This window comes from Triturus cristatus, chromosome 3_1 (assembly GCF_964204655.1).
Source record: "Triturus cristatus chromosome 3_1, aTriCri1.1, whole genome shotgun sequence".
Taxonomy (NCBI): domain Eukaryota; kingdom Metazoa; phylum Chordata; class Amphibia; order Caudata; family Salamandridae; genus Triturus; species Triturus cristatus.
In genome coordinates, this window is record NC_140583.1 from 513,779,125 (window position 1) to 513,795,929 (window position 16,805).

The window sequence follows — 16,805 nt, forward strand, 5'->3', positions numbered from 1 at the left end:
GAAATTTTTTATAATGAGACCTGTCACTGGGGTCTTTGGTGCGGCGCCACTTGCGTTCGTGGGCTCTAACAGCCAGTTTCATGGTCTTCAGTTCAGCAGTAAACCACGGGGACATTTTATTAGGACATCTCTTAAGTTTATTGGGGGCGATTATGTCGAGAGTAGCAGTGATGGCTTGTTCTAACTCGATGGCTGCCAGGTTAGGGTCATTGAGCATTTCCGTGGGAGGGGGGGAAAAATGGGAGGAAAATGCTGCGGAGTTAATCCTGTTCCAAGGTCTACTCAGGATAGAGTTTTTGCTGGGTTGGGGAATAGGTGAGGTAAGTTGAATCTGAAAATGAATTTGAAAATGATCAGACCAAAGGACGGGTTCAGAACAGACAATCGTTATTTTACTGGAGTTAGTGAAAAGGAGGTCTAGTGTGTGCCCGGCAGAATGGGTGGGGCCGGTTACTAGCTGGTCAAGGCCTAACGCATTCATACTGGAGATGAGCTCGACGGTGTAAGGGTCTTGTGCAAGTTCAGTGTGATGGTTAAAATCGCCTAATAGGAAGAAGTTGTGTGTGCAAATGTGTCTTGACCCTGCTCTTTATGGGAACAGTCCAGCCTGAACTGCCAAGCCAGGTATTCCCTGGACCAGAAACAAGCATCCTGGGAACGGTTTCGGGGTAACACCCCTCGTCAGCCAGGCTAGCTTGAATCCAGTGGCAAACTGAGCAAGGGACCCACATCTGGGCATGCCATGTCAACTTAGGGAAAACACAAGGAGATGATGGATGGAGCGCTGAAACTTTTCAGACACTCCAGTCACAGATCTGGGTTGAATCCATCATCGTTCTTTAGCTTTTACGGGTATGCCCAGATGTGGGTCCCATGCTCTCTATGCCACTGGAATCAAGCTAGCCTGGCTGATGAGGGGTGATGCCCCGAAACCAGTCCCAGGATGCATGTTTCAGGTTCAGGGAGGATCTGGCCTGGCAGTTCGCGCTGGACTGTTCCCATGGGGAACAGGGTCAAGAATGATTTGCATATGGCTAGGTTTAAACTGAAATGGCATGTGGAGCAAAAAAAAAATGATGGACTTAGGCCCAGATCTCTGTTCTGATGTGAATGTTTGACATTGATCAGCATTCTGTCAGTTATTGTTCTTTTTGCTTTTAGAAAGTAAGCATTTTCTTGTTTAACCATTCTGTGTGCCTCTGCTGGTTTGTGAATTGACTGTCTGGTTTTGGAGTGACAGGGGCTGGGGATGTGCATTCATTGTAGACAGCCACAAAGGGGGGTGAGGTCTGTCCTGCCTTTCCTGGGTGAATCATAGTTGGGCTGAATAGGCCTGGTCTGCATTTAGAGTGGTTACAGGAGTTTTCACTAGCACATTAATTAGCGTTGCCTCCTCTGTACAATGCTGGCTCCACCTCCTGTAGAGAAGCTGGGCCAGAGAGGGCAGAACTGGTTTGGACTGAGCTCATAGACCCTTGCCGCAAAGAGAACAAAGAAAAAATGTGGTTTAAATATTGGGGCCCTGACCCAGGACTTTAGAACTCTTTTGGATAAAGTAACCTTCTAAGAAGCAGAGCTAGAGAAGCTGTAAGTAGAGACTACCAATTTGCTGTGTGCTTTGCTATGCAGGAGCTGCTTCTGTCTTGGGCAGAGAAAGGACTGGACTGAACTTTCTGCAATCTTCTTCCTGAATGTCCTCAAGGGCTTGAAGTAGAGCTTGCCCCCTGTTCAAGAAGTCTGAGAAACTGCAATAATTCACCTTTCCTCTGGGTATTGTCTCTGGGTCGTTGCATTTCGGTTGCCACAGGCAGAAACCTCAACCTAATTCCATCACCAAGGCTACTGGCAGTTCCCTGACCTGAAGGTGCCACAGAGGGCACTGCTGCACTTGCGCCGTAACCCTGGTCTCACCGATGACAACCACCTCTGCCACAGCGCCAATGCTTGTACCTGTGGGCATCGCAATCCGCACCGCCTCACTTCACTCCGCGGCCCTGGTCTCACCGACATCGCTGCCAGTTGACATCACTGCTGGGGTCTGCACGTGGCCTGGGGGCCCGCTTGTAAGCTAAAAGTAGCTCCGCCCTATCCCACACCACAGCCTCAGCCCACCGACTCCAGTCCCAATGACCGCCGATCTTCGACGGACAGCATTGCTCGCACCATGACCATTGGCACTGTGAAGAGCACCGACCCCCTTTGCACCACAGTCCTGATCTTACTGATGCTTCTGGACAACCGCCACTGAGCTGCTGCTTGCACCATGGCCTGAGGGCACTGCACACCGCACCGCTCCACTTCACATTGCCACTTCGCCGCCCGCCGCCGCTGGCCCACACCACCGCGGTTGGCCGGAACTAAAAGGTACAGTTTATAAGGTCTTCTGATACCGCAGCTGGACCGGGCCACCACGGTCGGCCTGAACCATGGAATTTGTTGATCCACACTGCTGTGGTAGCCCCGGAGAGAGATATCCACTTCATGGAACTATTTTTAAGGTCTATTTTTGCTTTCTGAGTACTTTTACATAACTGTATGGTGGATATTTATCGTTTTGGTCTTGTTTTACACAGACAAATATTGGATATTCTTCTAAAACTGGTGTGGTGTCCTTTTGTAGTGTTTTCACTGTATTAATGTATGTTATGTGCAAATGCTTTACACACTGCCTCTGAGATAAGCCTGACTGCTCATGCCATGCTCCCAAGGTGGGAACAGGGATTATTTCAGAAGTGTAACTCCCTTATCCTGACTACGAAGAAGGGTCCCTACTTGGACAGGATAACAACCTGCCAACTGGAGACCCCCATTTCTAACATTGGTTGTCAGCGGTAAGGATAGGACTTGCATTTACACTTGATCTACAGTGATTGGTGTACACTACTACCATATCTCAGACCATTAAGTACCACATACTGTTCTCTTTTTGGTCTATTTTTGTATTCCCATCTTTTTGAACTTGAAACTTCCTACTGCATCATGCCTGAATCCGCGGCATTATCAGTTGCATCACTAGAAGTGGCCTTTGAGGAGGAAAGGTTGGAAACCTACGCCAAGGAGTTGAAGGCTATTTGTAAAAACCTAAAGGTCCAAATTAGAGGTCTCACCAGGAAAGAGGAGCTACAAAAGACGGTGAGGGCGTAGGAAGCCGGCGAACATGCCAGTGGACAATCTGGAGACCTGAGCGTGGAGGCAGAGGAGACTATTTCTCGGGTGGATGTGTTTCTGGGAGGGGAGGGAGGGGGCCCTCCAGGTGAGACAGCAGTGATTTGTCTCAGAAGAGCTGGAGGACAGAAGGGAAGCTAGAAGGCATCAAATAGAGCTTGAGAGGCTCAAGATGGAATCACAAAAGATGGTTTAAGACTATTAGCATGGTCTCCAGGAGCTGGAGTTAAAAAGTAAATCCAACACAGATGATGACAGCAATTCCTCAGGGGACTAGTATAGAATAGAGCACATTCCCAATAATGTAGGTAAGGAATTTAAGAAGGGTGATGACATACAAAGGTGGTTTCAGGTATTTGAGACATCTATCCACCTGAATGGGGTTCCTGAAAGGAATTGGGGAGCAGGATTGTGGCCTCATTTCTTTGGATAAGGGGTACAACCTCACCTAGACTGACATGAAGGAGGTCTTTCTCACAATGTATGGTCTCACTCCTGAAAAGTACAGGGATCAATTTAGGTCCAGTAAGAAAACTGATTCCCAGACAGGGTTGGAATGTGTGGATTCTTTCTGCCAGTCACTGGATGGTTGGGTAAAGGGCAGCAATGTAACAGATTTTCAGGGGCTGTGCAATTTGATTGTGTGGGAGCACTTGTCTAGTCTATGTTTTGCAGAGCTGAGCCAGCAATTGACTGATAGTACATTGACTGACCCCAGAAAGTTTGCTTTGGAGGCAGACAGCTGGGTGAGTATCAGGGTCCACAAGAAGGTGTATGGGGGATACTTTGCCAAAGGGGGACTGGGTCCCCAGCAGAAGAGTGGGGGGACAAGGGTAAAGTAAAGGAGTTCACTAGAGGGCCCCAATCTAGTGCCCAGGTAAGGATTTCCATCCCCCAGGACATAAGAAATTATGGGTCTCTTCTGGGTAGTCTACAGAGATGGGACCCCACAAGTGCTATTCCTGTGAGCAGGTGGGTCACTTGAAGGGGGATCCCAAATGTCCTAAGATGGCACAACCACTCACCGGTGGGCAGTCCAAGGTGTTGGCTAGTGTAGCACTTGGAGGAGGAGGGGCACACAGAAGAAGGTGGGGATCCCACAGAAATTATCCTTGTCTCACTATGGGACGGTGAGAGGGTCCCAGGAAACCAGGCGCCTGCAAATACTAAGAAGCACAGTACCTGGGTGACCATCAGTAGGAGAAGGGTAGAGGCTCTCAGAGATAATGGAGCCAGTGTGACCTCAGTCCGGTGTCACCTGGTCTCTAAGGTGCAAGTAGTTCCTGGGGCATTCCACCAAGTAGTTGCTATGGACAACTCAGAGCGCCAGTGTAAGGTGGTGCAGGTTCACTTTGAATGGGGGGGGTCTCAGGTCCCTTGAGGGTGTTTGTGAACCCTACCATGCCTGTAGATTTTCTGCTAGGTAACGGCCTGGAACAGTCCTTTTAGAAGGATGTGGAGTTCAGGTCTCACTTGGAGATGCATGGGTTGCCAGAGTGGGCACGCATGACCACTCTGTCCATGGCAGCCAGCTAGGGTGATCAGAAGGACCTGGAGCCTGAAACAGTGGCCCAGGTGCCTGCCAAGAAAATGGGCAAGGGGGGCACGGAACCTGCCCTGAAGTTCCCATGGTCTGGGATGAGGCTGACCTTGAGGGGGACTCTGGCACCTACTTAGGAGCAAGTGGTTGAACTGGGGGACCTATCCGAGCTGACACATTGGCAGCAAGAAGGTGGTCCCACCAGGGAAGAATTCTGCAAGGTGCAGAAAGATTGCCCTTCTCTAGAGGGTTTGCAGCAGCAAGCTTCAAACCAGGTGGCTAGTGATCGGTCTGGATCACACTGGATATACTGGGAGAATGGTCTCCTATACAGTAAGCCTAAGGTCGCTGAGCCTGGGTTGGCTCGTGTGCTGGTGGTACCCCAGCGCTTCAGGACCTTCGTACTGGGTCTGTCTCACAACGTGCCTTTTGCTGGACATTTGAGCAGGACAAGACCTGTGACAGGAATGTCACCCACTTCTTTTAGCCCAAAATGCGAAGGCAGTCTGATGCTCATTGTAGGTCCTGCCAAACTTGAAAGGAAAATGATAAGAGTGGGAGGAAGTGTATGGCTCCTCTCCAGCCTTTTCTGGTTATTGGCACCCCTTTTTAGAAGGCAGGGATGAACATTGTGGGGCCCCCAGTCCCAAAAACAGCCAGTGGGCAACAGGTACATCCTGTTCATGGTAGACCATGACATCTAGTACCCAGAGGCTATTCCTCTCAGGACACCGACTGTACCATTGGTGGGCTACAATTGCCTACACTACAACTGACCCGAATACCTCAACGACAGAATCAATTTCCACGTACCCAAAAGAAACCTATGATCTTCCAACCTCACACTGGCCGAAACCCGTGCATGCACAGAGCCAGAGCAGGCGGAAGATCCTTCTCTCTCATTTCAGCCAAGATCTGGAACGAGTTACCGGCAGACATCAGATGTGCCCCCTCCCTGAACACCTTCAGGAAGACCCTCAAGACCTGGCTCTTCTTGTGTGTTTGAAAATATCACTAGTAGGTATTTTCTTGTTTAACCATTCTGTGAGCCTCTGCCTGTTTCTGGATTGACTGTCTGATTTTGGAGTGAAAGGGCCTGGGGATGTGCATTCTCTGTAGACAACCACAAGGGGGGCTGAGGTCTGTCCTTCGTTTCCTGTGTGACTCATAGTTGGGCTGAATAGTCTTTGTCTGCATTTAGAGGGGAGGAAACTTTTTTTTACGAGCACCTGAATAGGCAGTGTCTCCTCAGAACAATGCTGCCTCCACCTCCTGTAGTGAAGCTGGGCCCGAGAGGACAGATCTTATTCGGACTGGGCTCAGAGACCTTGCCACAAAGAGAACAAAGAGAATATGGGTATAAATATTGGGGTCTTGACCCCTGGACTGTAGAACACTTTTGGATCAAGGAATTTGCCAAGTAGAAGACCTGGAGAAGATGTAAGAAGAGACTACCACTTTCCTGTGTGCTTTACTGTTTTGGACTGCAGTAGCTGCTTCTGTCTTGGGCAGAGACAGGACTAGACTGAACTTTCTGCAATCTTCTTTCTGTGTGTCTCCAAGGGCTTGAAGTAGAGCTTGCCCCCTGTTTAAGAAGTTGCAGGAACAGCAAAGATTTCACCTTCCTCTGGGTAACGCATCTGGGACCTTGTGTTTCCATTGCCACAGAGGGAAACCCCAACCTAATGCCGTCACCAAGGCTGCAGGTGGTTCCATGTCCCGAAGGCACCGCCAAGAGCACCGCCACACTTTGCACCGCAACACTGGTCTCACCGACAACCGCTGCCACCAAGCCGCTACTTGCACAGCGACCTGTGAGCACCACACCTTGCACCGCCTCGCTTCACTGCACCACCCTGGCCTCACTGATGACAGCGCTGCCACCTGACATCACCCACGCAGTCTGCAACGTGGTCTGGGGCCCCACTCGTAAGATACACAAAGCATTGCCTCATCCCACACCGCAGCCTTGGCCCACTGATGCCAGCCCCAGCGACCGCCGATCTTTGATGGATGTCGTGAATATAGTACGTTACAATGTGTGCTATTACCACGCAGTAGGTAACAATGCGGTCATTACAATGACAGCATTATTACCACACGTGGCATTACATCGCAAGTCTTTTTAATAACTTGCGCTAGGTGGAGCGCTGGATTTAGTAATAATATAAATTACTATTTCTACTCCAGTTAGCGCAACAGCAGGGAAGGTGTTGGATTTAAACTCCAACACATTTCCTGGTGTTGCACACCACCTAGCGCAAGTCGTTTAAACGTCTTGCGATGTAATGCCACTTGTGGTAACAACGCGGTAGTTGTAACAACTGCGTTGTTACATGCGTACATACCTGCGTAGTATTGACAGCATTGTAAACGCTGTTTCCTGATGTCGTTGCTTGCACCATGACCACCAGCACCACGATGAGCACCGCCATACTTTGCTCTGCAGCCTTGGTCTCACTGACGCAATGGATGAGCGCCACAGAGCCTCTGCCTCCACCACAACCTGAGGGCACCGCAAGCTGCACTGCTCTGCTTCTCACCACTGCCTTTATGCCCGCTGCCGCCGACCCGCACTGCTACGGTCAAGCGGAAAAAAAAGGTACTCTTTAAAAGGTCTTCTGATACCACAGCCAGGCCGCACTGCCGCAGTCGGTCGAAACCTTGGGATTTGTTGATCCAAACCGCCATGGTAGCCCCTTCAAGCTACTGTTTTTAAAAAGTCTATTTTTGCTTTATGACTTCTTTTACATACCTGTTTGGTGGATTTGTATCGTTTTGGTCTTGTTTTACACAGATAAACATTGAATATTTATCTAAAACTGGTGTGGGGTCCTTCTGTTGTGTTTTCACTGTAGTGCTGTATTTTATGTGTAAATTCTTTACACACTGCCTCTGAGATAAATCTGACTGCTCGTGCCAAGCTACCAAGGAGGTGAGCAGGGGTTATGTCAGAAGTGTAACTTTCTTATCAGGATTATGAAGAAGGGTCCCTACCTGGACAGGGTAGCAACCTGCCAACTAAAGACCCCCATTTCTAACAATGAGGTGCTCAAAAAGTGGGTGAATGACTGCTATTTCGTCCCACAGTTTGCAGCTGATGTTTATACCATTGTGATCAGGACCCTAATATGTATCAGCATTCAGGAAACTGATGGTCACTTCTCCAGAATGCCAGCGTTGATTCCTGTCTGATGTGTGCTTTTACTTGGGCCACGTTGGAATGAGTACAAGGGAAAGTAGGCTGTCAGCTTTGCACTGGCATTGCAATGCTTTGGAGTGTTTCTCAACCTTTCTTTTGCAGCTAATTTAACCTTAGCTCCTCAACCATAGTGAACTGCGGTTCTAAACTCACATAAAATCACACAACGTACACCAGAAGACTGATAATAATAAACCAGCATTGTGGTTTGTCCATAACACGAATATTATGGGTATGAGTATGGGTAGGGATAGGAACATTTACTTTACAATGAGGGTTGTCATAGAAAATGCAGTGAATACTTATTAGGAAAGCCTCTGTGCCATGCAAGCCAGTCCAAAATCTTGTGTTGTAGGTACTGGGGAGTTTCTCCTTGATTCTTGCATAAGGGGGGACTCCCTTGAGAATCTCCACATAAGGGCAAGCGGCTAGGAGGAGGTTAATGGTTACATGGTTGGGAGTTAGATTGATGAAGTGTGAAAGAGGTCCCACCTTTAGCGGCCTGGCTGGTGGACAATCTCCCCATGCTCTCAGCCTAATGGTCCCTTCAGGTGACAAATGTGGCCTAGTAGCTTTGAGCAGGCCTGACACTGAGAAGTGGGACTGGCATAATTCGAATCAGTAATAGGCACTGCAGATCAACCAAGTGCACAATGACCATGAAGGAGTACTGAGAGCCTGATGAAGAATAAGGTTCTGCATTGGTAGCTTTAGCTGGAATAATGGTATGGAGTGGCAACTGTGCAGAAACATCCATTTGTGGCTCAATTTGTTAAAAGTCTGTCCAAGAGAGAAGAGAGCTCTACCTGCAGCATCTCCCTGAATCGAGAACGACAATCCTCCACAAGGTGTTCAGCTCGGGACTGGTTTAAGACCACCTCCCTATCTCCTGTGCTCCCTGTCATGGATGATTACATGGAGGATGACTGGGGGATGACGGTTGGGAAGGGGGTTGAAATACAAGGAGCTGAGCTAGACCTTGTGGTCATACTTTGACAGGGCTGGTCGGTGAACTCCAGTATACTAACCTGTGTCTGTTGCATAACCCCCGTACCCCCTCATACAAGCTGTAGATTGGTGATTACAACTTCTATTTTTGTCCCATGCCCCAGGCATGGGTTGTGAAGCACCAGCTACATCAACAAAAAGGCTACTGATAGTAGAGATCAAATCAGATGTCAAGCCTAAGGTTAGATCCGCAACCTCAGGAGCAGGAGTTGCAGGTATTGAGCCCAGGTCAGGTCAAGGAAATCTTGGTGCAAATGACCCCCATGGCCCTCTCCAACATACTGTTGACTGAAGTGCATTTCACTAGAGGGGCAGAAGCAAGCTGGCCCGAGTCTTTTTTTCTTCCCCATATTATCACATAGATGAACTCATCCAGACAGGGGAGAGCTCATGCAACTATCACTGCAAGCCTAATCACCAGGGATACAGGCACAAAGAGTTAAATGCAAAAGTACCTTGAAGAAGCAGAAGCAAGAGAGGTGGCCCAGCCCATCCTCCCTAAGGCTCTGACGGGCATGGATGGGCCCACCCTTGGGCCAGGCTTTGCCCAGGTCTGATGGGTGCTGGGGGACTTACGAAGAACTTATGAGGGTGAGTTCAGTGGGGCCACTTCTCCTCATAGTAGGGTCCTAGAGGCTCCTGGGGGATAACGTCCCACCCTAACAGGGGCAACAAAACAGTGTGGCAACATTTTCTCCAGCACCGCAGAACTCACAAAGTGCTTATGAGGGCGAGTTCTACAGGGTTCCCTCCTCCTGACCACTGGCTCCTGAAGGATGCTTGGAGATGTAGTCCTACCCCAGCAGTGGCAACACAATAGCATGGCAAAATTCGAATGTATTCATTAGTAATATTTCATTTTATAACACACTCATGGACCCCCTGAGTAAACTTTGCAGATACCCAGAGCTTCTCGGACCACAGTTTAAGAACCACTGATGTAGGAAATAGACTTTCTGGGTAGATTATTGCACAACCTCTATCTGGTGCTTTGTAAAATTATGACAATAAAAAATGGAACCTGCAAGTCTCAGTAACTTCACACTCACATCCATATGGTACCTAACATGCACTCAACAGGTACAAAGAATGTCAGGGCATTGGTCTGAGTGTCTCTCTAGATGCAGTCCTTTACAAAAGTGGGGCCACCATGTTGTTCACTCCTTCTAAGTCAGAGAAAACCAGGAAATGTACAGTAGCCCCAAGTTAGTTAGCGTGTATGGTCGGTGCTCCCCTCCAGGTCTCAGAAAGAGGCCCTGGATCTCAAAGTCAAACCAGGCCTAGCCCTCAATGCATATGACCATTTAGGGCCTCATTTATGAGAAGTGTTGCATCGCTTCGACAAAGCAGCGATGCAACACTTCTCAGTGTGCCCTGCTTGCAACACCATACATGCACCGTATTTAAAGTACGGCGCATCATGTTGCAAGGAGTTACAGATACGTCAGTATTCCTAACGAATCTGTATGCGAAAAAGTGGCGCATTGCTGGGGTGTGTGTGAAAACAGACCCAACTCCAGCAATGTGTCATTTCACATAGGTCAGGCCCCATGTGAAAGGGCCTGCATCACCCTTATGCCTGCAATGAGGCAGGCGTAAGGTTTTCACGCAATGGCGTCCTAGAAGTGGCACACTGAAATCTTATATGATTTCCATGTGCCACTTCTATGAGGCTTTGATGTGGGGGAACACCCACCCTGCATAACTTTTTCATGACGCAGGTATAATGCAGCGTAGGGGTTTACAAAGTGATGCATTGGTCTAGATGCATCACTTTGTAAATAGGGCGCAACATGGCACACTTTTTAAGCCGCCAATATGTCACAAAAGTGACACACTGGCGGCTCAAAAGTGTTGCAAGGGCTCATAAATAAGCCCCTTAGTATGTGAGCGTGACCACAAGAAGTAAGATTATCATATTACATACAGTTGGGTCATTCAGCACAGGGTATATGCTAGCATACCATGCAGGGGACATTTACATCCTAGTACCAACCATATCCACAATGGTTAGATGGAAACTTGAGATAGTTAATAAGAGTTCTAAATGCAAAATGGTGTATAGTGTGTATATAAGGGTTAAAATCACTTAACACTTGCCACACTAGCAACCATGAACTTTCTGTTAGGCAAATGCTAACACTATGGAATGATACAGGCAGGGCACAGCTCAGCTGCTAACGCCCTGCAGGTGTCAGGAGATTGCTTTGCAGAACACTATTATTCACTCTTGACCAAGAGCATCTCTTCGATACATATACAATACTGCTCCAGGGGGCTGCAGTCTAGGAGTGACACTTTATCATAATATTTAGTCAATCAGTAGGATTTCAGTCCTCAACTACTGGCCAATGGTGTTAGTGTGTCCTCCCCTCTTTACGATACTGTGTTATTACACCAAGGTCAAATGAGTTGGTTTATGGCACTAGAAATGTCAAAAGTGAATTCCTGTCTAGTGCACTTGGTTTGTGAGAACATTTCTGGGGATGAACTCCCATACACTAGGATTTTCTATTGTCAACATTACCGAATCTTTGTTTGAGAAAGTCTGTCCTGAGGCCTACATGGACATGGTTCAAAACCTGTGTTCATTTTGGTTTATTTAGCATAGTATTCACTCCAAACTGCATGTGAAAAATCACTAGTTAGGTAGGACAAAGTGAAAGGTGGAAGTCTTTCGCACTACCCTCAATGCTAACAGCAGTTCTTGCCTGATCTGATAGTTTCAAGGTTTACATAGGTTACAATAGTTTCTCATAATAAATGTATATTCTTCATCAATATTATACTTTTCAGGAATAACGACAAATTTGTGGACTAATGTCATATGGTTGTTGAAACTGTTAAACCCCCATTGAGCTGTAACCCTATATGTCAATAATAATGACCCTCAATTGAAGGTAGGTATTGTTCTAGATACATTCTGCCTATTGTGGTGAGGATTACTGGGCATATTCTTTTTTTTTTTATGTGTTTCCCGTTTTTCTTTGCAGGCTGATTGCCACAACACAGATGGCTCCAACCGATGCCAGGAAAGCATTTCCATGTTTTGATGAGCCAGCTATGAAAGCTACCTTCGACCTCACCTTGATTCACAATCCACAACTGGTGGTGGTTTCAAACATGCCTGTTACAAGTAAGTTAAAGTCAAACCTTTTCAGCATACAACACTAAACAAAATGGTTAGTGTCTTCTTTTATACGTTTCTATTCTTTAAATCCTGTTGCTGATCCTGAAGAAGGTTTGTCCTGTTGCCTGGAAATACCCATTAAGCTTGTTCCAGGCATAAAAGAAATACAGATGTAAAACAAAAATACCAATCTACCCCAAAGAAGTGGTTTATTTATTGAGGTAAATTGAGGTCCACCTCAAGTATTAAAGCCACTAACCTGTTACGTCCAGTAAAAGATGTCAGTAATTTACACATGAGCTCAAACCTTGAGCGCTATGGCACAGAGCAGACAGGCTTAACTTAGAGAAAATGTGTAATGTACTTAATAATACCAAAACAGTTGAAAAGTCAGAAGCACAACCTCATAGAAATACCATTCTATTTTGTAAAAATAGAGAACAATCTAAAGAGCAAATTGACTCTGAAAAAACAACAGCAATCCAATAAGGGGAACCAGAGATATGAATTTGAGAACAACATGGCATAGAACAACCTCGTCAGAGGTTTTACGTTGGGACTGAGAATTTGGTTTAGAGTTTGACACGTAGAGGTAAGTTCATCAATATGATGGAGTGCCATACCCCTGCAATATCGAGGGTCTTCTGCCTCCCAAATTTAGAGTCAACTGCTAGTCTTGCAGACCACTCAAAAGATTAGCATGAATCGCTGTCATAGCAGCTCCTGTCAATGTTATAAAAATTGGACGGACGTCTCTGTCAAACATGACTTTCGCTCTTCGAACTGTAACAACATTTTGCTTTTTCCTAAACCAACTCGCATGCATAAATATATCACCTCAGATGTCACATTAATGTTATCAATGATGTCATGGAACATGTCATGAGTGATGTAATATGTGAGTTTATAAGCAGTGCATGTTGAGGGCATGAGGTATAGTTACTTCCTTAACTATAACTGGTGAATTTCATTGTTTTTTTTGTTTAAAATGTTATGTTTTTACTCACATTTTCACTAAACTATATCAATTTAACCTTTGGTTTTTCAATACATTTCTTGGGCTTTTTTAATATAAAGTAAGATTTCATTACCATACCTCAGTATGCCAAACCCCTGCGTGCACGGCCAGGCCCTTGCCCCCAATTCCCCACGGGAGGCCAACTACCCTCAATGGACACCAGTCCCTCCCGTTTTTAAAAAGAAAAAAGGTTTCCATATTCCATCGGAGTCCTGCAGGAGCTACTGTAGAGCTATTCACCAGCTGGGTGACAGTTGGAGGCTAACGCAGGTTTCTAAAAGTCAATTTTCCTTAATATAAGTAATAATGGACCCTAATATCATTACTAGGGAACAGGCTGCTAAATCCCATTCCGAGCCACTGGTTAAAAAGAGGAAAACTGGAGGATCTCAAAAACAAAAATCTCTGAAACCTGCTCATTCAGGTAAAACTAGAGGAATTGGAGACACTGGGCTTGATCAAACCCCAAAGGGGAGCGCTGCACCAACTACAACACAGTCCCTAGGGAAGCTTGATGACGACAGTTGGAAAAGACTGGAGACCTTGGTTGCTACCCTCCTGGAACCACTCTTATTTAAATTAACATAAATTGAGGAGAGAATCAAAACTATTGAGGATGAGGGTGTTGGACGGGGGCCCGTACCAATGATAGCACCTGAGATGCGTGTGACAGAGAATAACCCAAGTATTTCAAGAACTAATCTGTTTTTTTCCGATTTTTACCCTCACAAATCCCTGACACACCTCGTAATGTTTATGTCACCACTCCTGGGATAGCCAAGTCCTTACAGCCACTGCTTAGAAATTATATGAGTAGGCCAGTGATCCAGCGCAACACCTAATCAGGGATCAATACTCGATAACATACAAATGGCCCATTGACATTCACCCAAATCACTGATGTACTGGGGGTCAAGTTTTAATGACGTCAAATTACTTTCCTTCACAGATTCATGTTTGACATCTCTAAATACATAACTCTACCTATACATCAACTCTCTTTCCTCTTGGACGACGAACCAATTAGTTGAATAGTTGATGGTAACGATAGTACTATTTAACTATCAAGTTAGCTAAATAATCACAGACTCTCGGTAAGACTAATAAAGTTTTATCTCAAATTGATGAATAAATGCTCATTGCATACGCTTACAAATGCAAACAATGAAATCCACAAGAGGGAAAGAAAACATCTGCAAAATGCAAATAGTGTCATTCTCATCACAAATGAACGATATGCACCTGAAGGAGTGGATATATTAAGAGACATCAGTTTCAGCAAAATAATGCGAAACAATATACATGTGACGAAGTGGATGGATTGAAGAGACATACGTTTTCAGAGACAAAAATACATTTGCAAATAATTATGCAAAGTACGAGTCAGAATAATAATACAAACCCAAGGGATCTGTGGAATACCACCCCCCTGGTCAAGGAGATGGTGAGGGTCCCCTGAGATAGAGTCAGGGAACAAAGACTTCAGGACCCAGGAGCGGGACAGGGACAGGAATACCTAGGCCTCCCTGCAAACTGACAGACAGCGACTCATTACCCCTCTTAGCTCTCTCCCCTATGACGCTCTCCCTCATGTACTTCTGAATTATTATGTGATTTTATAACCAATTTGGTTAAAACTTTGCACTCAAAGCATTGAGAACAGGACATATATATGCACACACAGACATATGATGTGTATTTACACGTATTGAAACATAACGTGAAGTGAAAATAAACCTATTTACATATCACAACACAATATATACATAACATTTAAACACAGTGTGAGAAAAAATGAAAATCTGATTCCCCACTAGCAGCATTGAATTTACAGGCCTTGGGTATTTGGTATACTACAAGGGACTTATAAGTAAATTAAATATGCTATTCAGGTGTAAGCCAATCAAACCATGTTTAAGAGAGTGAGTACAAGCAATTTAGCACTGATTATCAGTGGTAAAGTGCAAAGGGTTCCAGGGCCAATGTAAAACAAACTGCAGCACAAAAATAGAGTTATGTAGTCAAAAGGTTTGGGGGAAGACCTCCCTAAGGCTGACAGATCTAGCAGCCTGAAAGAGAGCCTACCACACATTCTACAGAGGAAGGACTTTTCACCAGAGAAGCAAAGGCTTGTACATATCTTTATCCTACCATGATGAAATCATCTCCAAACAGAGATCCCTGGTCATGAAAGCCAACTTCAAAGTGTGCAAGCTTATTTAGTTTTGCATCTATTCATATCAGAAGTACATTACATCTCCCATACGAAAGTCCAGCATTTATGTTTTAAAAAAAATATCAGAATATCATTTTGCCCCAATTAGAAATTATCTCTGGATTTATTGGTTCATTCTTGTTTTTTGCCTGTTCTGTAAGGCATACTATTTTTGTGCTTGGGTCCACAATATCCAACATCTTGTCCTGGTATGACAACCGAGCTCTATCCACTCTCCTCCTGGATTCTTCTTAAAGTGATGATTTTTGGAACGAGAATAGCAGTTATGACTGCCCTGCCTGCTATAATTGACCTAGGGAATTTAGCTTTCATCTTGGCTTTAGTTACCCTGTCAATAGGATTCCTAATCCTAGACTTAATACTTATCCACATATAGCAGAGGGGACCAATCAGAAAAGGCAGGATGTTGTATTAAACCTAGGTGAAACATAGGACTGTCCCCAACATTCAAAATTACAATCTGTTGTTTATCAACCATTTTTCAATCTCTGAGGCATACTATTGACATCACCATCATCATTATAGAATTCATCATTATCATAAATATTGCTAAATTATTGATCTGCCATTTCCCCCAATGGTCTCTTATTTGGGGTGCAAATGGCCCTTAAGTCTGGGACCTGCTACCGTGATCCCAGGGCATCCTCCCTCTGTGAAACTGATCAACTGTAACAATTACTGTCACACCCATTACTGAGGGAATTTCCAGAGAGTACCACGTATTTGTTTGTTGTCATTGTCTTCCCACTTTGCATGTGCACCTCCGATAGTTGCTGGGAGTGAAGCTCCTCCTACTCCTCGCAGGCTGGGTTCCATAATTGGATAGAGCATTTGTCACTGCTTTCCAATTTCTGCAGATGAGGATACTACTTTTTGAAAAGAACTGATCATTGAGGCATCTTAACAGTTGGATAGAGTGTTTGTAAATGTCTCATCTCTCGTCTGTTTCGGTGACTCTGCTCTTACTAGAGCGCTCCCCTTCCATATCGCCAACCAAAGCCTTTGCAGATATTTTTCATGGAATTGAACCCCTGCAAAACACAATCGAAATGTCAAATTAAAATGCATTTTACTAGGAAAAAGAGCTGTAAATCAGTTATAAAAGCACAAATAACAGCTTTCCAAACACGCAACATTGCCAGGACACGAAGTGCATGTTTGCTGGCTTGCAGTCCCGTGTTCAAGGCTTTGCGCTATTTACTCTTTCGAAAATGTGCTCAACAAAACAGAACCTCAACACTCGCTGAGTGCTCGCCCCAGATTAATCTGCAATTGATCCCATGGGTAAAGCAACCGTTGCAAACAGACACGAAATTGACAACGAAAACTGATAGTCCATCAAGATAGTCCATCCTCAGGCAGCCCGCTCTTACAGACACATTGGTTGGTCACAGTCAAATGAGATTACGACACCTACTAACAACAAAACAGCTCCTGGGGTCTGCTAAACTGACACATATACAAGGCAACCAATTTCAGCAACAAATTTAACACAATTAGCGAGAT

General features: G+C 45.5%; 1 protein-coding gene across 3 annotated transcripts in view; it reads left to right on the forward strand.

The window, feature by feature from the left end:
* The window catches only part of LOC146860512 (aminopeptidase N-like), an 832,137-nt gene that overhangs the window by 142,156 nt on the left and 673,176 nt on the right, over positions 1-16,805 (forward strand). For all 3 annotated transcript variants that reach the window (XM_085644423.1, XM_085644424.1, XM_085644425.1), the window contains one exon: positions 11,909-12,051. In XM_085644423.1, the coding sequence (XP_085500549.1) occupies positions 11,909-12,051 (143 nt within the window). The remainder of the gene's footprint in view (positions 1-11,908; positions 12,052-16,805) is intronic.